We start from the raw sequence: 23,899 nt of genomic DNA, 5'->3' as shown, positions 1-23,899 counted from the left end.
TCCCACTGCTAAATCATTACCTATCAGCTGGGTTGATAACCTTTTAACTGGCCTTCCCAGCTCCATTTTTCTCCTCTAATTCTTACCAGAGGTTAGATCCACAAAGAGCATAGCTTTACAAATTGTGACACCCCAAATTTGAAGCCCCAGGTTTAAAAGAAATTGATGATTTACAGTTCTCTACAATTCAAAAGTCCATAACAGCAATCCAGTGATTTTTAAAAACATTTGAAATTACGAAATAGCCTCGCAAGCACAGTAGATAAAATACTGGATCTTCTAGGTTACCGTTTATATGATCATTCTACTCTTTTTAGAATCTTCATTGCTCTTATACCAGCCAATGAAATATAGGTTTAACCTGATATTTGAAACTCTGTGTGATATGGCCCTAACTCCTACAATGCCACTTTATTCATGGTTGTGTGTGTATGCACATGTGATGTTTACATGTGTATGCACATGTGATGTTTACATGTTTACATATATCCCATATATTCCTATGTAGTCCATGTATGTTCTTATACTCTATATATTCTTGACCATTAATTATTCTCTGAGATTGCTTCATGCTTTCCTAACTACTTACCCTTATCTGTAATATTCCTGCCACCTGAAATGCCATCCTCCTTCTGGCCACCTTCTGCTTCTTGAAATCCTAACTGTCCTTAAAGGACCACCTAAAATATTTTTTCTTTCATAATTATTTCCTGAGGGCTCCAACGTTTGCATCACTATTTGTCATCTCTTATGGCACTTATTCTGTCTAGTATTATAATTATTCTATGTATTTGCCTTATTTTCTGCCACCATTTTAAGTTCTGTGTTTGAGACCAAGGTCTGTGTCTCACTCATCTGGATGACTTCTGTGGAGACAGATATCTTGAGCATGATGTAGGTCTTGGGTATAAAGTGATGAGACCTCTATTTCCTGGTTTGGTTGATAAACCCAATCTCAAGGCAATCGTTTTTTAAAAAGGTTTTCAGCAATGTCAGCATTTTTAGAAAAAACGTCAGTCTACAGACGCCCAGAGAGGGTCACATTTATCTGGATGTTTAGATTTAGCCTGGCTATTCAAAATCAGTTTCTTTTCTCTCTGTGTTTGGTTGTTTCTCAGTTTCCAGTGGGCAGAGCTGGGAATAGGGTGAGGTTGAACTAGCCACTGTTCATGCTCTCCAAGTCCCCTGTCAGTAGGTTGCTAAGAATAGATTAGAGACTGATCACAATTTTTCCTTCCAAACAGACTCACAAGTAGAGAGAATGATCATAAATAAAACATTCATTTATCTACTTGCTATCAGTCAAAATAAGTTCATTAAATGTATTAACACATTCTGGAGGGACTCAAAATGTTTTCAGTGTACTTTTTGGCCCAGTTACGAAAATATTTCTAAAATATTTATTTGAACAACCATTTTCTTTGTCTTCTTAGAACTATTACTCAAGATCACGGTTTAGTTTCTTCCTTTTATAATCTTGTTGCCATTTAACACAGCCTGAAAGTTCCTTAATTACAAGATTTCTTATTTTGTATATTAAAAGCATTTCTCTTTACCAATTCTGTACATTTAAAATTTTATGAATGTTTTTCTTTGAATGAGTAATATTTGTATTAGAAATGGGAAACATTTATCAAAATGTATGACGCATACTTTCTGTAATCTACATGTGTTCTTACTGATTTGTAAAAATTTCTTAAACACCCTAATAGAAAATGAGCAAAGATGTGATTAGGCCCTTCAAAGGAAAACAAAAATAAGCACTAATACAAAATATGAAAATACAAATAAAACTAAATGAAAAAACAAATACTAATTAATAAAAAAAATCAAATACTAATTAAAAGTGACAAATACACAGCATCACTGGTAGTGAGCAGACTGTAAATTAAAATGTGATAGGGAAAAATTGTAAAAGAACAGCTATATCCGGAACTGGTAAAAGCATGGGAAGATGGGTGTTTACATTGTTGCTATAGCTGGAAATTCTAACAACCTTCTTGGAGAACATTTTTGTATGTATATCAAAGACCTAAGATCCTGTGAGTTCTTTGATTCTGTAATTTTCCTTCTAGCAATTGATCCTGAGGAAGTAGCTGGAAAATGTGAAATGAAATGTGTACAATATTTCCATATTATTAATTAAATGTCCATCATAAAACTAAATTAAGTGTCCCTTGATTGGGGGATTCACTGACTTATGTAGTAAATCCATGCAATGAACTATGGTGTAAATAATGATTAGTTCTTGTCTATTGATGTGAAAAAATATCCATAGGGCATTAAGTTAAAAAAATCTTGTTAGGAACAACATGTTTTTATTCTATGTTTGTTTAGGAACATATTTACAGGGAAGAACTCTGGAAGGACATACACCTTAATTATCTTGGGTGAGGGTGACTGGTTAGATTATGGCAATTTTTATATTCTTCCTAACTTTTGTATTATCTCTTGTTTTTACAGCAAACATGTATTATTTTTACAATTCAAAAAATTATTTCCATTTTGAAAGAAAAATAAAACCAGATATAATTTTTTCAATTTTATTTTTAGACAATACAATAAAATAATTTTTAGCTATAATTACAGAAATATTAGTACATTACAATATTGTAATGTTGTCAGGATATAATAATATAAAATATCCAATATATTTTAAATATATTTCATTTGGTTATAGAGTAAACATTAAATTAAGTTTAGTTGCAGTAAGTTACATTTCCTGCATAGAAGAATCTTTGTAAGTTAAATTAGCAATAAAATTCAAATTCAGCATTATTGTAATACTTTTATAAATAAGTTACTTAATAATGTTTACCTTGCAAAAAGACCTCTGAGAAATCCATTATTTTAGCACACTGTGAAATTTCGAAGTTGAAGCCCCAATTTGAAAAGAAACGAGTTATTTACATTTTATCTACAAAGTTATATCTTCATAACATTGTAAGCTACTCATAGGCATTTGGAAAGTAATGCATGGAAGCTATGTTTTAAGGCTCAGTCTCATAGGTATGACTGAGCTACTGTTAGTATGGCTTCTTTGGAATGTAAGGCTTTAGCATCACCTGTCTTCCTCAGAAGTTAAACACTGCTAAGAGGGCAAGAGAACATAGATGCTTGGATAAGCAGAGGCCAGTAATTTGGCATTAGCACCAATCTAGGGCTTTTACATATTAGTAAAATTAAACAACCTTAGGGTTGTTTGTGATTTTGGACTTTAAAAGGGAGGCACAGATGGAACAATTACAGCCAGCTGTACCTGGTAACTGCCCATACAATCATTCCTTGGCTGTTTGCCCACAGCAGTTCCTAATTTGTGTAGGAAATCACCTGGAGGGCTTGTGAAAATGCAGATTTCCAGGCCTTACCCCTAGAGTTTCTCATTCTACAGGTCTGAGGTGGGCCCTAAAATTTCCATTTATAGCAAGTTCCCAGAGGCTGCTGATGCAGCTGGTTCAGGGACCACAGTTGGACAACTGTTGTCCTAGAGAGGGTTTGTGGCCATCAATTAGACCCTGTATGCCATTATGGTACAAATGGGACAGTAGGATATTTTTAGAGCAAAAAAGTCTTCATATTAGGTGAGTCTACGTAAGTAATCTAAGTAAAATGCACTTTATAATGTTTAAATGTAAAAATGGCTTGACAGCAGTCACCTGAGCAGGGAAGGGTGGGAACCGAGGTCCCAACCTGTGCTATCCTCTGGGGTCACACCTTCACTTACAGAGCAACTGAGACCAGAGCAATAACCTGAATTTAAATATCAGCACCATCAATGCCACCTGGGTGGATCAAGAAGCATCTTCAGAGCTTTGCCTCAGGATACCTGGCCTCTCAGATCCATCAAATAGTGTTATCATCGAGTTCAAGTGGTACTTAGTACCTTGCAGATCTTTGTTTTTTTAATGTTGTTCCTACCTTGGCTTCTGTGATGCCCAAGAGAAGCTAGATGTCCTGGGCTTTCTCTGGCCAGATACCTACTTGTAAACCTTTATTGAGGCCTACTGAATGATGACGATGGAATATAAAAACAGTGACAAAGGAAGAAAAAGGGAAAAGAAGCCAGCTCAGATATGTGGGAGTCCTAACAGTAACAGTAAGTTAGTCACCTTTTCTGGGATATCAGATCAGAAACATTAGTCTCTTTTTCTCCCCCTTAGTATCTGTAATTTAGCACCTTCCCTGGGGCCTGGGTTGAGGCTAAATGAAATGCTTGTTCAGCTGAATTAAGTAGCTTTGGGAATGTATCAACACACTGAAAAGCAAGTCTTAAGACCTATATCTGCAAAGCTATACAATTTTTACATTAAGATTTTTACAGGACTCTTTCAACACGGTGAGACTATGTAACATAAAACACAAAATTTTTTACAAAAGAAGTAGGGAAATAATCGGAATAAATCTGGAAATACCCAAGTAACATGGAATATGAATGGATCACAGCAAAGGAAAAATATTTTGAGCCTAATCTGATTAGCCAGCAAATGTCGTAAGTTTTCTCAACATTTATAGGGATGGGGATAAAGTGCACATCCAATAAGTAGTATCCTTGTTATCTGGGTGGGTGAATTGGTTAAAAAAAAAAAAAAAGGAAGTTAGATACATTTCAGAGCATGTGTGTAACATTATCCTATCAAAATTAATTCAATAAGGGTAAAAATTTGAATGCTAGCAGGTTACATTGCTGCTGTGAAATGAATTCAATGGACAAACAAATCTTTTAAAAAATATGAACAAAACCATTCTGGGAAACCCCGTTTTGGCCTTAGTCTTGGGTATACTTGAAAGAGCCCTAGAATATCCGTGAACCTTAGTTTAGTTCTGGTTTCCTCAGGCCTTAGGTTACTGAACAGGTCTCAAAGTCCAGTCCAATGCACGAGGTGCCATTACTCCACCTGCCCCCCCCCCCAGTCTCAGGGGCTAAAGGGGGTGGTGGCACAATTTAAAACCAATTTAGCCTCCCTGAGTCTCAACAACTGGAATAGAAAGGGGCAAATCTTGGGAATCCAGTGGACCAAATAGCTTTGAACTTGTAGCACCAAACTTTATACCATTGCAGTTGAGGCTGTGTATTGGATACAAGAGGAATAGGATTTCAGGGGTATTTTTTGAAAAGTCTGCTGCCTTGCCATAGGAAACTTTGCAAGAGCACAGATTAGATACTAGGATTGCAGAACTGACTTACAAGAAATGCTTTGTTATGTGGGGGAACAAATAGAAACTTTGTACTAAGTCATCAAGGAACCATATTGTTTGGTTAGAGAAAAATACCAAAATAAATGCATATTCTGCATCATTACTTGGTTATTTAGGATTAAAAAGAACAGTTCTGTTTTCTTTTGATTTCTTCATTGTCTTCTCTTCATGCACACCCGACAGCGACTTATTATCTTTTCTAACTCCCCAGCTTTCACAGTTGACGGAATAGGTTTTCTGAAACAAAAGCAAAAAGTGCAAAGAATCTCATCAATGTATAGGTAAAGAAGGAATATTTGCTGGGTTTGAGATTTATTAATAAATATTATAGTTCATCTAAATTCTATTATAGGAGGCATATTTCTGTAAAGGTATGTATGTAAATGTTTTATAATTTAGTTGTATTTCAGCAGCAGTGAGGAAAACATAGACTGTGATGCAAATTTAGATTCTCTGTTTTGTAATAAAAACAGCCCTTGTCCTTTAAACAGTCTGGATCACACACAAGTCTTCCAGTACAGTAAATTAAGAGCAGCAGATCATTTCATAGTTTTATTCTGTAATTTGCTATAAGTTCATATGCAAATGTTAAAATATATTTGGTGGTGACAAAAATCACATTTTTGGGCCTTTATTGACGCAGTAGTACAAACCCATGGCTACTAGTTGACTGTGGAACACTTGTAAACTGGGAGTTCCAAACTAAGCAGGATTTTCTTGTCACGGATATCTCTTTTAAACGTGAGTTCAACACATAGGTCATGGAAATCTAACATGGCAACCTCTGCATACTTCAGCACTGAGTCATGAGATTAAACTTGACTTTGAATAGTTACCTGAACATTCTTTGGGGGTTTAATGAAGCCAACCAGAAACTGTAGGAATTTGAATAGTAGTTGCACGTTCCTCTTCCATGGCACTCTATGAATGGACTGGCTCGGAATTCTTCCAGGCAGGAGCCAGGGGAGGCCAGAGCTTGCCCAGCACCCTCAGAACCTGCACTTGTGAACTATCACAATAAAAATACGTGGATAAGAATTGTGTGCATGGTGTTCAAACTTTCAGTGCTTTACCTTTTTTTTTTTTTTGTAATAGTAAGAAAAAAAGTAGTATGAAATAAACTTATGCTTTTTTATCCAAATTTGCTAATACTTCAGGTACCTTCCAAGTTGAGTATTAGTCATCAAAAAAAAAGTAAAAGCTATTTCTTTGGCCTGAAATCCTCCTTTTCCTTAGTCAGCTAGCTCGTTTTTATAGTTCAGGGATATGCCTCAATATAACCTCCAGGCGGCTTTCCTGACTTCATCCCTTTCACAATCTCCTCTTTCCTTCAGAGTACTGATCACCATCTAAATTCATTACTATTATGGTTATTTTGTCTTCTTGTTTATTGTCTACCTTTACCACTAAGATATATGTTCCATGGCCAGCAGGAACTTTGGTTCATTGTTGGTATTCTTCTTAGTGCTAAGAACAGTCATGGCACAAGGTAGTTGTTCAATAAATACTTTTTAAATTAATGGTTGAATGAATGGAGGAATGGATGTCTGTGAGTAAAGAAAGGGGAATGATGTATCCTAAGTGGTGCTATACAAAATATGAATAACCACCAACCATGTATGTTTGGCTCTCAGAATCACTAATGGTCAGTGCATAGATTTCTTCATTTAGCACTTCACATCTGGAGAATCTTTCTTTAAAAGACTTTTTCTCTTAGTCCCCATCTTGCTATGAATGTCAAAGGGGCATAAGTGTAAGGTAAAAAGATTGTGGAACAGACAGACTCAGGTTCAAACCTTGGTTTTACCACCTAGTAGTTATGAGACCTTGGGGATCTTCATTTTTATTTATAAAACTGTAGAAGATAGAAACCTCCAGGGTTTCCATAAGGATTATGGAGGATCTATATAAAATGGCTGCCATGTTAAAAAAAAAAAGGCATTCTATTACTAATTTGGCATTACTCATCACCTGAATGTCTTATTTAGAATTTATGGGTAAAGTCATTTTTTAAAAATTCTCCATTATTTACAAAAAAACAACTTACTTTAAAATAAAAAGTATATTTCCAGATTTTCAAGCCAATGTCCCTAGAATACATTGCATATTAGTATCAGGCTTCATTCTAGAGGGCCAAATTTCACCCCGTCCAATGTAAGGTTCTAAGGGTAATCTTTTCTATGAATTTGCTGTTCCTTTCCTCCTTACCATGATAAACGAAAATCCTTTCCAGAGAGAAATCCAGCCATTGGGACAGGAGGGAATGGCGGTGGTTTGGCTGTGAATGGCTATGGCATTTGTAGGACCTTCACAGACAGTGCATCTGTAATATGAAATAAAGAATATGGCAGCTGGGATGCTTTGATGGCTCAGTTGGTTACCTGTCTGACTCTTGGTTTTGGTTCAGATCATGATCTCAGTGTTGTGAGATCGAGCTCAGATGGAGTCAGCTTATGATTCTCTCTCTCCCTCTTCCTATGCCCTTCCCCCCCCCCCACTCTCTCTCTCTCTCTAAAATAAATAAAATCTTTAAAAAAAAAGAAAAGAAAAAGAATACAGCAGCATCACCACTTTCTGGACCATGATGTGCTGCCTTACATTACATTACACATGAAATGATTGACCTTGTCCCATCACAAAACTCGCGTTAGATTTTTACCTGCTAATATAAGGCTCCAGGGCCCTGCCAGTAATTGGAGCCATGTCCATTGGCATCGGAGCTGGTGTTGACAGCCAGTATGAATAATCATTTCGAGATGCAAAATTACATACATCATTGATGTTACAGAACAAGAATGGCATTGTGGTAAATCGCTGCAGACAGCTGCCGAGAGTTCCTAATGAAACATCGGACTGAGTATCAATTTTAGTTAAGTTAAAATTATTTTGAGTATCATTACTAGGCAGAGGCTAATTAAAACAATGTGTGACAAAAGTAAGACAACCCAAAACAGTTGTTTGCAGAATGTGTTATTGAAAAGTTTTAATGATGATAGATATCAAAGAGCCAATAGAAAACAAATTCTTCTGCTCCAACCCTCTTAATACTTTGGGTGACCCTTCCTAATCAGTCTAGCACTTGAGAACTGGTCAAGTTCGGGTGGGAAAATGTCTTTGTTTCGAAGTATTCCCAGTTCTTCATATGTATGTAATAGCTAATAACTAGATTAAGCTTCAGAAAACATGCTGCTTTTAAGATTAAAAGGAAAACAGGTGATTTAAGTGAAAATTGTTTGTATTGAATAGGACAAGCTAGACTGACATTCATGAGCTAGGCTCCTTCCAGAGCTGTACATTCCAGAATGAAAATTAGACATTAGGCCAATGTTGTTTCATTTACTGTCTTTAAAAAGTGCTGTAAGGCACTCAGGCTTGTTCACACTACAAAGAAAAGTACCCCATACTATAGAAGTTGACAATATGTCTATGGAACAAAATGAAAACTAGGCTTGGGACATTACCCAGGTCTTGTCCATGGGCTTGTTCATTTCCTTGTACAAAAAGAAGAGAAAATCCACTATAGAGCGGCTCTGTCCCTTCTGGACAGGAGGGAATCACTGTCGTCTGACTGTGCCTGGTGAAGATGAAGCCTCTCCTCATTGGCCCAGTTGCAGGAGGTCCAATGTGTCCAGGTTTCCCCTTCAAGCCTGGCAGTCCATCAGATCCAGGTGGTCCTTTAAAAAACACGTCATTTAGGTTTCAATACAAACAAAACCTCAAACTCCATTTCCCATAGTACTAATTTCAGTGTTGATGTATATCTGGTAAGCTCCTCTTGAAGGAGTCCTAAAGAAGACTGACTTACAAAATGGCCAAACAATATTAAATGTTGATTAGTTTATCACACAATGCCTCTTCTTACAAATATTTGTGTATATTGTATGATGAATTGTTGAGATCAGGTCTTTCTGTTTTCATTCTGTGGTACCTAGCACAGTGGTCTGCGCCTAGTAGGTCTTACGTACATTTTTTTATGTATGAGTGAGTGCATCCTACAACAAGAGTGAATAAGTCAAATACAATTTGAAAGTCTCTTCAGGTGGATAATAAAAAATGCTTTTGATAAAGTTAGTAAATACTCATGGAAAACACTGAAAGTTCTTTTTAAAGGTGTAAACTTCGAGAAGGTTTTAAATCAATGAGTAAGGCGAGTAAGAACAGAAAAGACTTTTTATTTTAGTGTGATAAGAGTTTCTTTTATTTATGAGTTTAAGGCAAAGTAAGTATTTTTGATACTTTTTTCTCTGCACTAGAGTAGGCAAATACACATTTGTCACTTTCTAAGTAAGGACCAGAGAGCTCTCCTTTCTCTCTACCCTCCTTTCTTTCCTCTCCTTTTTTTCATCAAATAGCTATTATTTAATGGTATTGGCATTGGCTTCCATCCCGTCTTGGTCCCTGATCCATTTCCACTGCCAGTGTACCCCAAGCTCCATCCAGCCCACCTTGGGTCCTAAAGAATGCAGGAGGGTAGAGATTGTTGGATTTGGGGCCCACGAGTCAAGGGAGATATTATTGTTTCCCACAAACAGCCATGCCCTGGAGTCAGGCAGTGCCCCAGTTTAGTCTTGGCTCAGAAGGCAATGCCTTTCCCCAAGATCCATGAAAGCCCTAAGATTGTATATTTTTCAGTCAACCCACATTCTTATGTTTTCTAGGGGTCTTGGCTTATTCTTTGAAATTAAAAATAAGTCATATCTAAATTTATCAAAGTTTCATGTCTTACTTGAGTCATCCAGAATTGTATGTTTTTAATATATCAGATGGAGAGGATACACCTTCTTCACTTTTCCCCACATCTACCCTCATTACCAGAGAGCTGTTAACTGGCCAAAGGAAAAGATTCCTCTACTTGTCTCTGCACAGGGATTGTGATTAGCTGAGCATGAGAGGAACTGGAGGTAGGCTACCATGCAAAAACACATGATCCAGGATATTCTGTATTTCTGAGAGAGAGGCCAGGGCTCTAAGTTTATACCTGTGCTATTTAACTCTCAGATCCTTTTATCTTTCTTGTGAGGTGGGTATGGCATCAGGACTAATTCTACTTGCTAATGATTCTCAATACACTTTGTATTGTAGGACCCTCACTCTTACTGTGGTCCTCTTCTTAAACTTGGTCAGTAAATTTTAATTAATAGAATTAATTAGTAGAATTATTAATAAGAGTTTTGCATCTTCCCACTTTGGAAAACACATTTTAAGGACAGCTGAATGATTAAGCATGCTCTAAAGTGCATTCTTGACAATACTAAATCATGAGTGATTATGCAATTAACATCATAATATTATTAGCATTATATTTGAATTTTTTAAAGATTTAAGTTTCTAGTATTTACAGTTTTATTATAGTGGATCTGGTCATATGTCAATAAATTGAAAAACTGCATTTAGAATTTTTTTCTTTAACAAAATCAGCAATTCTTTTGGATATGTAGGTATTTTCTAGAAAGTGCTTTTGAAACTTCTGCAGAATGTAGATTTTGATCTAGGTATATCAAATTGACATATATACTTATATTCAGACTTTTTTTTTTAAACAGGAAAACAAGTCTACACCTTTATTTATTTACTTTTCAGTAAGTTAAATCCTTGGGCGGGGGCATGGCATTACACGGATTCTGTGTTCAGTGGCTTTAGCAGGAAGGCTGCTTTGGAATTTGGCACAAAGAGGAGCATGAGTTACTTTTCTCCAGATTACTCTGGTTTTGTTCAGTTTGCCACCAGGAGTCACTGTGTTGTTCTTTGCTTTGTACACATAGGCACATCTCTTGCCTAGACAGAATGCAGTTTCATCTGCAGCACAAACACCTTCAATTTTAAGAAGAGCTGTGTGCTTCCTCTCGTTCTGGAGACCCTGCTTAGAGCTAGCAAAAATGACCTTGGACCACAGCCTTCCAGACATAGTTGTCATTTTAGCAGTCCTGTTCCCAGGAGGCCCCACTTATTTGCCCCCTAAGTTCAGCACCCTTACCTCCACCCAGACTAAAATATTTAAGAGGGCCTTTTTCAGGATAACACATGAGTTGTTCAGTCATTCAGTATTCATGAACGGCATGGCATAGTTGAAAGATGACTTTCCTAGATAAAGATACGAAGCTGCTCTTCAGTTCACATCAAGATAATATTTGTTCAAACTATGTACTTGTATGCCACTCCTATAAGTACATATTATTAAATAAGTACTCCTGTAAATAATTAAAAACAGTTCTGGCCTTTCCAAAAATAGAATTCATGCTTTATTAGGTCTCCTTGCCCCCAGGCTAAAAATTTGGAGTACATGTGCCCAGATAAGAGATAGGAAGAATAAGTTACTCCAGTAACTCTACATTTTTCATCTTCTTCCACTTGAAAATTTTTGTGAACAAAACAAACTGAAAGACCTAGATGACTCTTAAAGTCATATTTGAATGAGACCTCTCTGTATATTGAAAGAGCATTCCTTCAGTGACGAGAACAAGCCAGCTGTGTATTTACCTTTCTCTCCTTTACAACCTTTGTTGCCTTTTTCTCCAATTGGCCCAGGAGTTCCTGGTCTTCCATCCTTGCCTGGCTTACCTCTCGGCCCACAGGGTCCTAGGCAAAAAACCAACACTGTGTTGAATGGTTCATACAGGATAAAATGTAGGGTGGCCAACTACCTCAGTTTACCTAGGATTTTCCCAATTTCAGCAATGAAAGTCCTACAAACTGAGCTGCAGACACACTGGGACAGTTGGTCATCAGCTTTTTATACCATCAAAACCAAACTAGGAACATATGAAATAACATGGCAATTTGAAATTGTGCTGCCATTTTGATTGACTTTGTCCCAGAATTTGCTATGCTCTTGTACTCATCAAAGTAATATCTCTTTTATATCCCAGATAATTCAGGCAAATTTAGAATGTAACAATTCTGCTCAGAAGACTATTACAGGGTGCTAGCCCCACACAGAGGGGTTAGTTCAGTTTCCATACAGCAATACTCTGAAAAGATTTCATAAGATCAAGCATACATTTACAGTTACTGCTCTTCCAAATGCTGTACAGAGTGTGAGAACAGTGTCCACACACAGAACTCCGGTTTATTCAGGCAATCATTTAGAAATAGAGTTCTAAGACTGAGTGGTCAGAGAATATAGAAATAATACTTGAGCTTAATAAAAAACACATTTAAGTGCCCTAAAGAATATTTGCTCAAGCTTATGATATACACAACAGTTTTCAGTAGATTCAAAAGGTCTTTTATTTACTGATCAAGAGTAAAATAAGCTTGATCCTGAAACGGATTGTAAAAAACACCATAACGTGTAACATATTCTGTGAAGTTTTATCACTTGCTTCCAAAGTGCTTTGTAGGTATTTTAGTTTGACCCCTTCCTAGTAATCCATGTCAGTGCTGCCAGTGCCACACCTAGGATTCCCGGTGGCCCCGGTGGCCCGGGTTCTCCTTGCATCCCTGGTCCTCCAGCACGGCCAGGTGGTCCTGGGCTTCCTGGAAGGGAGATGATCTTAACTGTGCCAGGGTCTCCACGTACACCTATTGATATGAACATAAGACAGTGATGGCTTCACTGATGAGTTACCCTTTCTTCAGGAAGAGCAACACTAAAGAAATAATACTTACCGGGTGGTCCTTTGGGCCCAATTTGCCCTGGAGGTCCAGCTGGTCCCAGAAATCCCGGATTGCCCTTCTCCCCTTAAAAAAAAATGCACACCCTAAAATATAAATCAAAATCATCGTCTTTGTATCCACAGTAGTACACAAAAACAGTACCTTTCACACCTGGAAATCCATGGAATCCAGGATCACCTCTGAGCCCTGGAAGACCTGGGCTTCCTGGTGCTCCCTGTATTTCAAACAGAAGGGAGCAGAACCAAAGACAAATTTTAAAAATCACAATAGTCACTGCAGTTGTTTTTTTTTTTTAAGAAAATAGTATTACACTGGATCAGAATGAGCTGAAGTTGACAGATATCATTTTTACCTTCTCATCCACCCAATCTCCCTATAGTTCCTCCACCACCTAGACCTTTCCTTAGTGCTATCATTGTCAATAAAACAGAAGCAAAATCTGCCTTTAAGCTCAAGAGCAAACATAACTTCTGGATATTAATGTCTGTTATATGAGTATTGAATATAATTGAATATATCCTCAATGAAACTGCCCAGTATTTGGAGATCTTTCAGGAAGAGTAGGCACTGGATTGCCAGAATGAATATTATCATTTTTCTTTGTAATTTTGGCAAAGACAACAGGGCCAATATTGAATTGTGGCCCCCACCATTGTTCTAACTGAGCTGGAGAGTTATAAATTACTCCTGATCAGAGTGGTATGAAGGGATTGTTATGGGAGCTCTGACTGCCCTTTTGGCGAGGATGCGGTGATCTGACCAGGAGGAGATGCTCCCTCCTTATGAGGCCCACACTAAATGTCCTTGTAGCCATGGAATGCTCAAGGAAGGCCACAGGAGAAGGGGGAAGGAAGCAGAGCTTCAGAAAGGAGCTACATGTCAGAATGTAAGTTATATCTAGTATTACACTATCCATGTGAATTGAGACAGAATACTGTTACTTGAAAACAATGAACTGAAGGTAATTCAGAATGCCAAGAATAGCAAAACTGGCCTCCAAGCCAACTGTCTATGGAGCAAGAAGATGAAAGGAGGAATAGTCCTAATGCTTGAATAAGGTGTTATGAGATGAAAAAAGAAGAGGGAGAAAACATAACACCCTGGTCAAGGATTCTCAGGCTCCTGAGGTCTGGCCTGTTCTCCAGACGCCAAGGTAACCAGGGAGAAGGGTCTGGTGCTCTGCCCAGCCCTTGGATGAGGAGGGAGCCGCTCCATGCAAGGAGAGGGTTGGTCAGGGCCAGAGCCAGTTCATTCATCCTTCAAAAAGAATGACCTTTCAAGTGCAAATGTAGAAGTCCAGTGGACTTAAGCAGGATCCCATTTCCAAACAATACTTTCCACAGCCCAGTGTCCTCGGATGGACTTTCCCTGTGATTATAGGATCAGCGTTTGCCACTTTCAAAGAATCATGGAGAACATGAGCAATACCAAAGCCTGGGCAAATGATTTCATTTAAAAAAAGGTTTTAAAAAGGTAGATTCTGGAAACCAAATACCAAGAGGACTTCAGAGAATGTAACATGATCCCTGACACACCACCATGCTTAAGTTCCTCACTGCCCAACACTGATGAAAACACGAAGACTCTATGACCTAACTCTGACTTTCTCATCAATCTCCCAGAGTTTGAGGTAAACAGGGGAAACAGGTTTTTCAAATATGCTGCTAAAGAGAAAGTGAGGGAAGATGGTCCAGGTGTCCAGAGAGAAATTCAGAGAATTTCATAGGCTGGGAGCATAAGCCTAACTGAACACAATGACAACTATAAAAAATAAATGTGAAACTTCTGCAACCCAGTGACAAACAGACAAGAACTAAAAGTAATGGAGAGAACCTAGAAGCCATTCATGAGGAAAAGGCAGGTGCGTGAGCATGTGTGTGTGCACCCACATGCACACGTGCACGTACACACACACACATACACACACACACACACACACACACACACAAGGCTCTGGTCGACCAGAAGCTCACTGTGCAGTGACAGTGTGGGGACATGGGAGCTGAACAGCTCAAGCAGAATTTTAGGCTGAATTATAAAATGGTGATGTTCAAGATGGTGAGACTCCTCCCTCCTTTATCCACTCCATGGCAGAACTGAGTTCTCAATCCCCAGTGGTGTTTGTCTCAGGGGCTGTGTTTTTAAGGGAGATATTGACCAAGCAGGATATATTCAGAATAGAGGCAGGGTTGATGAAGGATGATACTGAATTTGAAAAGCACAGGTATTTGTTAGGGAAGAAAATACTTGAAGGAAGTGACAGCTACTTACAAACACTGGAAGGTACCTCAGTGGGAAAAAGTAAATAGACACTCAGGGGATAGCACAGATAACTTTGAAAACATTATTCATAGAGGAAAAATTATGTTGTCCTCTAGAGTGATCCCAAACTTTAAGGTGTTTTGTTTTTGTTTTTGTATGTTAAGATTCCGTTACTGGAATTTTTCAGTGTCTAAAGAAGAAAAAGTCAGGAATGACATAGGAAAGGGTCCCCTACAAATCAAACTTCTAGAGCCCAAATCTTTCCAACTCTTAAGATTCTTTGAACCTTCCAGACTCTTTTGTTGAGGGCACAAAAGCATCACAAATGGTAATCTTTTTTTCCCTGTGGGTACATCGGACCCTGACAATCAGTTTAGAAGAATATAAGAAGAATAATTTTCCACACTTACCGGTGGACCCAGTGGCCCTTCAGCTCCTATAGTTCCAGGCAGACCCCTGGGGCCAGGCTCGCCCATGAGTCCCTTGTCTCCTTTGATGCCTCTTACGTGGCTCCCTGGAGGTCCCGGAGGACCGGGCTCACCTGAATTCACAGAGGGCCTGTCAGTATTACCAGTCCAGGAGTGTGGCTCGTTCTGTGTGATGTTTTTGGATGACAGCAAACTATGCACCTGTTGTTACCCCACACAGTCTTTGTGCTGAGGAGTGTGATGGATTGTGGTAAAGTCAGAATAAAATAATGCCAGGAAAGCACCTGGCTCAAGATAGGAGCTGTTTCTCCCTCCTGAAGGTCTGTTAGAGCACCTAGCACAGTACTCCATTCCTAGTAGCAACTCAATTAGATCTTGGTGATGGGATGTATCCTTCTCTTTTAGGCTTTTTAATTTGGTATTTACTAATTTTCCAACAGCCTCAACACCACCACCAGTGGCTTTGATGAGCATGAGTGTTGTATGGAAGGCTTAAATCAAGGCTGTATACCTGAAACTAAAGTTACATTGTATGTTAACAACCTGGAATTTGAATAAAAACAAGACCACATCACCAGCAGCCCCTTTGCTGCCCTCTATAGGAGAGTGAATGAATGGGAGAAGAAGACCAGGGGGGAAAAGAAGCAACATTGGTCACACCAGCGGAAGGTTGAAAACTTTTGTTGTCAAACGTTCTTTACATTCTTTTATCTTATTTAAAATTAGACCCTCTACCTGGGTTTCCTCTGAAGCCAGGTGGGCCTCGATTTCCTTTCTGGCCAGGGATGATTGCGCCAGGAAAACCTGGTGGCCCTGGGAGTCCCATTATGCCAGTGGGTCCCCGCGGGCCGGTGTCTCCCACTACCCCTTTCCTGCCCGGGAGGCCGGGTAAGCCCGGGGCGCCCCTGTCTCCTTTGGCTCCTGCAAAGAAAATGGTTTGGTAAGTTTCTGTAGCGTCCTTACTAGGGGTATCTCTGGGAATGCAGAGACCTGCTTCTGCCTTAGTTCAGTTTGATTTTAGCAAAGTCACTTCGCTGTTGTATATGTCCGTTTCTTATTTTAAAAATGACGGTTAACACCTGGCGCAGCTCAGTCTCTGCCTTCGGCTCAGGTCATGATCCCAGGGTCCTGGGATCGAGTTCCGCATCGGGCTCTCTGCTCAGCAGGGAGCCTGCTTCCTCCTCTCTCTCTGCCTGCCTCTCTGCCTACTTGTGATCTCTCTCTGTCAAATAAATAAATAAAATCTTTAAAAAAAATAAATAAAAATAAATAAATAAATAAATAAAAAGCAGTGTGAACCACGAGCTGGCTCTGGGGGTGGGAATCAGAGCTATGAAGATTAACAAGGTGGGAAAGAATTCGTGATATGACCACATGCTATTACTACCCTCCCTACTCAGAATAGCAGGGAGCAATGCTCCTGGAGAAGGTCGAAATTCCTCCTCCGCCTTCCAGGAGGTGGTACATTTAAACCATGCTAACATCCACACCAAAGGAACACACAGCAAGTCTTTTGATTTCTAAAGACTTTCAACAGAAGGAAATTCCAAAACTGGATCCCAGCCCTCACTTTGTTATGATGGTAATAATTTTTAAGCACTTTTACTTGAACAACCAATAATATAAACATCCTATATCACCACTGGAACTTCTTTCCTTTGCTATGTGAAGTTTGTTTGATATATCAGGCATTTCAATTAGTTTCTGTGCTTGAAGTTATCACCAGAGTCAGGAGGAAGCCCTTCTCACCTGGAACACCGGGGCTCCCTCTTGGGCCTGGAGGTGCCCCCAGCAAACCTGAAAGAGATAATTTTGGTACGTTAATATTTTATATGCAGTTAATTTCATTTATGCCTGGTCAGTTTCACTTTGGTAACAGAAGGCCATTTAATTACCATACATCCAGAACACATGAAACACATTACCAGTTCTGTGGGAGAAGAAAGTCCGGAACTGTGAAGGACTAACCATTCAATGCGAAATAAAGCTGGGGAATCCGAGCCAATGAGCAAACTGTACCTGTTTCTCCCTTTTCTCCAGCTGGACCAGGAATTCCATCACGTCCCTGGCTGCCTCTCATACCCATTGGTCCAGGAGGTCCTGGGTATCCTGGAGGTCCTGAGAAAAGAAATGTCATGTGTAGAATTCTGTTAAAGGGGTTCCTTCCCCAGAATGTAGTTATATGATGCCCAAGTCACAGTGACACTTAGAACAGAATAACACTATCGCAAGGATTATCACGTGAGAATGTGTGGGTTGGCAGATCTCTGAGTTAGTTAGGTATAAATATCTAAGCTCATAGTTTTTGTTTTTGTTTTTTTTTTAAAGATTTTATTTATTTGACAGTTAGAGATTGCAAGTAGGCAGAGAGGCAGGCAGAGAGAGAGGAGGAAGCAGGCTCCCTGCTGAGCAGAGAGCCCGATGTGAGGCTCGATCCCAGAACCCTGGGATCATGACCTGAGCCGAAAACAGAGGCTTTAGCCCACTGAGCCACCCAGGCGCCCATAAGCTCATAGTTTTTGCATTTCTGATCCAGATCTGGGTCACTGGGAGCAACCTTCGGAGGGGCAGCCGATAGGTGGGTATACAGAGATTCCAACCTCAGGAGAAAATGTGCCTCCCTCGAGAAGGGGAAATAGACGAAAGTACAAAAATGGAACCTGGAGGGCCTTTGACTCCTGGAAAACCAGGGAAGCCTTTGATGCCTTTTAACCCCAAATCACCATCAGGGCCTGGCTTTCCTGTAAATGAAGAGAGAAGAGAAGGAAGTAGAACAGCACAAGATGAACGGTTACAAGGATGGCTAAGGTGGGCGGTTCTTATAGTCACTTGTGCTCACACTGGCCCTCAGGCCTTTGTCCTGCCTGCTGTTTGTCCGTGGAAGCCCAGCAGAGATATGTTGAATCCCTTTCAAAGGTCTGTCCACGCCCCCCACAAGGGCCACTTGGCATCTGATGTATTCCTTTAACCGGGACTTAACAACAAATCCACTGAACCTTTCAGTATTTGAAAAGATCACTTAAATAGTATCTTCAAGTAAGCTGCAACCCGGTAGCTTGGGGGTTGTTTTGAGTAAAACAAAACAAAAACTTAAAACTCAAATGATAAGCCACTAAGAAAACCAATGCTCAACCTGGAAACAGTCCAGAAAAAACAAACAAAAAAATCTCTGCAGTGTTACAGATTGAATTGTGTTGACCCCCAATTCACAAGTTGAGTTCTAACCCCAGGACCTCAGAATATCACTGTATTTGGAGATAGGGTCTTTAAAAAAGCAGTTAAGTTAAAATGAGGTCATTGGGGTGGGCCCTGATCACAGGGACAAACACACAGAGAAGACGACCATGTGAAGACTGAGCAGGGAGATGCCCCAAAAAAAGCCCAGGTGAGAGGCCTTGGAGGAGACCAAAGGTGCTGACACCTTGATGCCTCCAGAGCTGTGAAAACATAAATTTCTGCTATTTAAGCCAACCAGTCTGTGTTGTTATGGAAGCCCTAGAAAACTAATACAAATATCACAAGGTTGGACAATGAACTAATATTTTATGTCTTTAGGCTGAGTTCTTGGAGATAGAAATTAAGTTTGGTTCATAGGATCAGGTTTTTGTTGTGTGTGTGTGTGTGTGTGTGTGTGTGTGTGTGTGTGTGTGTGTTTGAAGTAGGCTCCACACCCAACATGAGGCTTGAACTCACCCCCCTGGGATCGAGAGTTAGATGTTCTACTAACTGAACCAGCCAGGCGCCCTCTACAGCATCAGGATTTTAGTTGTCAGCCCCCATACTGGCTGATTCGTAAAATCTGGGCTCCCCCTGATTAATTTACGGTTCCTTTGTGTCTAAGAATTTGAGAATTAAAGTTGAATAAAAGCAACCGTAGTACAAAAACCTAAATAGCTTCCTGTTTACGGAGCTGATTCCAGGAGGTCAGGGCTATGCTCAGTGTCATGCTTCTGGCTTTTCAGAGTTACAAAGGCCACACTCACCTGGGTGGCCAGGACTCCCGGGATTTCCAGGGGCTCCCTCAGTTCCAGCAGGCCCCGAATGTCCAGGGGTGCCAGGTAGCCCTCTTTCTCCTTTCCTTCCCATGTCACCTGGCAATCCTGGATCTCCCTTAAAGTCAGTCAAACACCTTTAAAATCCTCATATAAGCAGGATATGTGATCAGAACCAAGTATGAACGATGTTTGTTGCATTTATCACTGTTATTTAGTTAGCAATGCATATGCCACATCTGCTATGATCGGTGCCAGGAACAGGATGGCAATGGTATTTATGGGAACCAGTGCAAAATACAAGGGCAGCACAGGTAAATTGCAGGGACAGTGATGAGCCATTCCTAGGGGACAGAAACTGGAGGGATAAGCTCATAAGCTGAGAGCTGTAGGCATTCTTAGTGGGGGACAGAGGATAAAAATCCCAAGTTGCCTGAAAATGCAGTGGTATCATCAATGTCCTTTGCCTACACTGAACGCAACTGCTTTGCTTATACTCAGATACTCACTCCACACCAAAATGTAACTACTTCAGTGGCCAGTGTACCTTTGGTCCCGGTGGTCCTGGCCTTGTACCTGCCGAATAACCTGGCTCTCCCTTATCTCCTTGGAGACCGGGAACACCCAGGAGACCCGGTCTTCCGATTAAACCTGGTAGTCCCAAAGCTCCCCTGTGTCCTTTAGGACCTGAAATTAGGAAAGAAGTCCAGTAAGATAGGGCAACACAGGGATCTTGAAGCGTTCGACTTCTAACTTTGGCACAAACCACCCTTCTCCCAAGAAGCTGGTTTTTCAGAATCACAAGTGCATCAGGGAGTTATAATGGATGATTTTCACATGATAATGAATGTTCTGTTCCTGTGCATGTACTAAGAGCACATAGTACATTTGTCTAAATGTACAACTAGTTTTACATCAATTTTCTACCAGATGGAAAACCAAAACAACAAATCATACAGAAAATTTAGAACTGGGAAACAGCATGAACTTTAAGCCCATAATAGGATCTTATACCTTACCTGGCACCCCCATGTTCCCCATGCTTCCTGGCCCACCACGCGGTCCTGGTTGTCCAGGATTCCCAATGCTGCCTGAATCCCCTCTGGGGCCTTGAGAACAAATAAACGGTCACATGCCCTGCACGGTTCTGGACATAGTAGGTGCTCAACAAATATTTGTTGTTTGCATGCATAAATGAATTCTGAGCAGCCAGACCAGCTAGTTTAAGTGCTTGTATAGCTGCCTCTTTGCCTCTAGATGAGCAAGGGACAGAGCACCCAGACAAAGTAAAATTAGAGAAAGTTAAATTCTTGGATTTCAAACATCACAGTCATGCTAGGACCAAGGCCAACAGAAAAGAGGAGACTCTTGCCACCACAGAGCAAAAGATTTCCAAATGCAATACTGAAATGTGATCGCCCATGTAGTGTATTTTGTCACTGATGTGGTCATAGAGAAGAGGAGGGTGTGTTAATTCAGTTAGAAAATTTTCTTTGCAAAAATCAGTAGCTTGTTTCAAAAAGAAAGTGGCAGATCTGAAAACCTCTAAATTGTATCTGATTTTCTTCTCTGATATGGGATATTGTGATAAACTATAGAATGTATATTTCATAATACATATCAGCATGTATAATACATGTCAAAATAACATTTGTAGTACAAAAATGGAATTTTGTGCAAGTTAGTATTTTTCTAGTTGGTACAGGCTGACTATAAACAGCTTCATTTGGGTTTAATTTTGAAGCAAATGTCTGTTGGAACACTATGCAAGCAAAATTCATATTCAATCCAATACATCAAGAGATACATTTTGGCTACATTTAGATCTGGGAACACTCAGAGACTGAGATTTCTACAGAGAGTCAGCTATACCTGGTGGACCTGGTGGTCCAGGTGGTCCTTCCGGTCCTTTTAAACCTGGTAACCCTGGAATGCCTCTGTTTCCTTTTTCACCAGGCTTTCCGGCAAACCCTAAAGTTAAAAACCATGTACGAGGAACACAAGTTAGAATTGTATCAGACTTCTCTACATCCTGATTAAACTTGGTGAGATGTTAGTGTAAGATGGTATAACGTATTTGTTTAGAACACGGGCATATGTGAGCCCTTTTCCAAAAGAGGATTAAATAAGATAATACGTATAAAACATTAGCATGATGCCTGGCCCGAGTTAGCTCTTAAATAACACTAGCAATGATAATATGTACACTTTAAACAAACATATTGAAGAATTAGTGGCCTAAATATAGCTTCTTAAAATTTTTTTTCTTTTTTAGTAATGACAGAGGACCATTTACTACACTATTCTTGTCCAGACTATCCCCTTCTCAGATCCACTTATTACAATTATCATTTACTAAGTAATTAGTACATGGCAAACATTATTTTCTTTTATTTATATTATTTAATCTGCAGCCAATGTCAGTCTTTCCTTGAGCCTTTCAGGGCTGGGTGTAAAGATGACAAAGCTGAGACTTTATGAATTCAGCGGACTAGTCTAGAGTCACCACCCATTGGTGGTGATGCTGGGATGTGTATCCAGCTCTGCAGGCTGGAAAGCTTGTGAATTTCCTACTTTCTATATAACATGATCTGGATCACATTATTCTCTGGCTTAAAAATGTTCCTTGAATCTGTAATATGTACAGGGCAAATTACACACTCCTTCCACTGGCATTCGAAGAACTTACTAATCTGTCTATGGCCTGGCTTTGGGCCTTTTCTCAAGCAGATTTCCTTCCTTGCACTGTTCTCCTGCTTACATCCTTATTCATTCACATAGGGACTGAGTATCGAATTAATAGGTCTTACGCTGAGTACTGGAAATGTAAATCCCGTTCCCTTTCCCCAAGTTTTTAGTGTTTAATTGGGGGGTCAGCCAAGTAAGTAAACAATTACCACCCAGTGTGATATGTTCTGTAATAGAGTTGGGCACATTATGCTACAGGGATGGATTTCTGCAAAAGGGGATAGTGTGTGTGTGTGTGTGTTTATGTGTATGTGTGTTAAAGACTGAACAGAAGATATTTGGATGGAAAAAACATGAAACAGGACAAGATGCCCAGGCAAGAAACTAGCATATACTGAGGAATGGTGAGGGGCAGGTGATTGGCTATTTTCCTTTGTAATATTTGGTTTTTTTTTTCTATTTATGTCACTTATCACAATCTTAAAAAAAAAAAAAAAAACTTCTTATTCAGCACATTCATTTGCTTTGGGTTTGTGGGACTTGGCAGGTTATATCTTAAGGGCCAAATCTGGTTTCGTGTTGTATGGTTGGAGGGCTAAAAATGGTTTTTCTGTTTTTAAAAGATTGGGAACAAGCATACAAACACTAACAGATAAAAAAGAATATGCAATAATGGGGACCATAGAGCCCCGGATATTTACTATCTGGCCCTATAGATAAGATGTCTACAGACCCATTAATGTCTCTTTCCTCCTTCCCCCCACCAAACCGCACATTTCCCCATGACCAGGTTACTGGTACTACCTCTACTGTGCTCAATTCCATGTCTTCAGCACATAATAACATACTGAGTATATAGGCACTAAAAAGTATACTTGTTGAATAAATATGTCATGCTGGTGGCAAAGCAGGCAAAAGGCAAGTGATAAAGAAACTTTGGAAACCAATCTGAGTTTATTTTTGCCATACATGGCAAAAAGGAGGGTTTGAGACTTATAATTAAAATGAACTAGTAGCAATTTAAATACAACAGACCCAAATTGCAGAATTAATATGAAAGTAAAGAGTCATGCATTGTGGAGGCAACATATAGAAGAGCCAGTTGTCATCCAGGCTTGGGCCACCAGCTAGCTTTGTGACTGTGGGCAGGACATGAAACACCAGCTCTCACTGTCCTCATTTGTCAACTACAGGGATTTTCTTGGACAGTTCTTAGCCTCAGAATCAGCCCCAAGTTCTTCCCAAAGAAGAAGACTGTACCTTTGAGGCCTGGTTCTCCTTTGTCCCCCAGCAAAGTGGATATCTGAGAAGGTCCCCGAGGTCCTTTATCTCCTTCTTCCCCCTTGGTTCCTGGGGGTCCTTTCTCACCCTTTGCTCCTGGAATTCCAAAGCTACCTAAAAAACAGAAGTAGCAACATCAGTTCCCTAATTCTTGAAATATTTCTTAAGGATTCAAAAGTTGACAGTGCTTACGATACAACAAAACGAAAGAGGACAGATAAACCAAAACAAGCAGCCCCATTAAGGCAGTGGCATAAAATGGCAGGGAGAAAATTCAACTCCATTCAAATAAAAAGAATGCAGAAAATAGCAAAATCAAAGACATAGTTCTCTCGTGGAAACTACTTCTCCCTCAAAGGATAAAACAGAACTTATTTTGGTGTTAAATAAGTGAACATTGTTCATGCCTCCTGATCCAGGAAAGATACTCCCTCA

The 23,899-nt window shown here is 39.6% G+C and overlaps 2 protein-coding genes across 3 annotated transcripts in view; both read right to left on the bottom strand.

The window, feature by feature from the left end:
- Nucleotides 1–5,250: 5,250 nt before the first annotated feature.
- COL4A3 (collagen type IV alpha 3 chain) overlaps nt 5,251–23,899 on the bottom strand; it is a 124,494-nt gene continuing 105,845 nt past the window's right edge. For both annotated transcript variants that reach the window (XM_059393620.1, XM_059393619.1), the window contains exons 34-52: nt 23,444–23,578; nt 21,368–21,466; nt 20,515–20,604; nt 20,043–20,182; nt 19,487–19,613; nt 18,164–18,244; nt 17,523–17,621; nt 17,253–17,300; nt 16,239–16,424; nt 15,486–15,616; nt 12,955–13,027; nt 12,805–12,876; nt 12,592–12,717; nt 11,674–11,772; nt 8,658–8,870; nt 7,856–8,033; nt 7,405–7,519; nt 6,033–6,205; nt 5,251–5,433 (exon numbers count right to left, since the gene is read on the bottom strand). In XM_059393620.1, coding sequence (XP_059249603.1) covers nt 5,349–5,433; nt 6,033–6,205; nt 7,405–7,519; nt 7,856–8,033; nt 8,658–8,870; nt 11,674–11,772; nt 12,592–12,717; nt 12,805–12,876; nt 12,955–13,027; nt 15,486–15,616; nt 16,239–16,424; nt 17,253–17,300; nt 17,523–17,621; nt 18,164–18,244; nt 19,487–19,613; nt 20,043–20,182; nt 20,515–20,604; nt 21,368–21,466; nt 23,444–23,578 — 2,270 coding nt within the window. In that variant the 3' untranslated portion in view covers nt 5,251–5,348. The remainder of the gene's footprint in view (nt 5,434–6,032; nt 6,206–7,404; nt 7,520–7,855; nt 8,034–8,657; nt 8,871–11,673; nt 11,773–12,591; nt 12,718–12,804; nt 12,877–12,954; nt 13,028–15,485; nt 15,617–16,238; nt 16,425–17,252; nt 17,301–17,522; nt 17,622–18,163; nt 18,245–19,486; nt 19,614–20,042; nt 20,183–20,514; nt 20,605–21,367; nt 21,467–23,443; nt 23,579–23,899) is intronic.
- LOC132013323 (large ribosomal subunit protein eL33-like) lies at nt 10,781–11,101 on the bottom strand. The gene has a single exon (XM_059392988.1). It carries the CDS (start codon nt 11,099–11,101, stop codon nt 10,781–10,783), a length of 321 nt encoding a protein of 106 aa, XP_059248971.1.

Source organism: Mustela nigripes, chromosome 3 (assembly GCF_022355385.1).
Source record: "Mustela nigripes isolate SB6536 chromosome 3, MUSNIG.SB6536, whole genome shotgun sequence".
Taxonomy (NCBI): Eukaryota; Metazoa; Chordata; class Mammalia; order Carnivora; family Mustelidae; genus Mustela; species Mustela nigripes.
The sequence above is the reverse complement of the archived record's forward strand: the minus strand, read 5'-3'. Positions and strand labels throughout refer to the sequence as shown.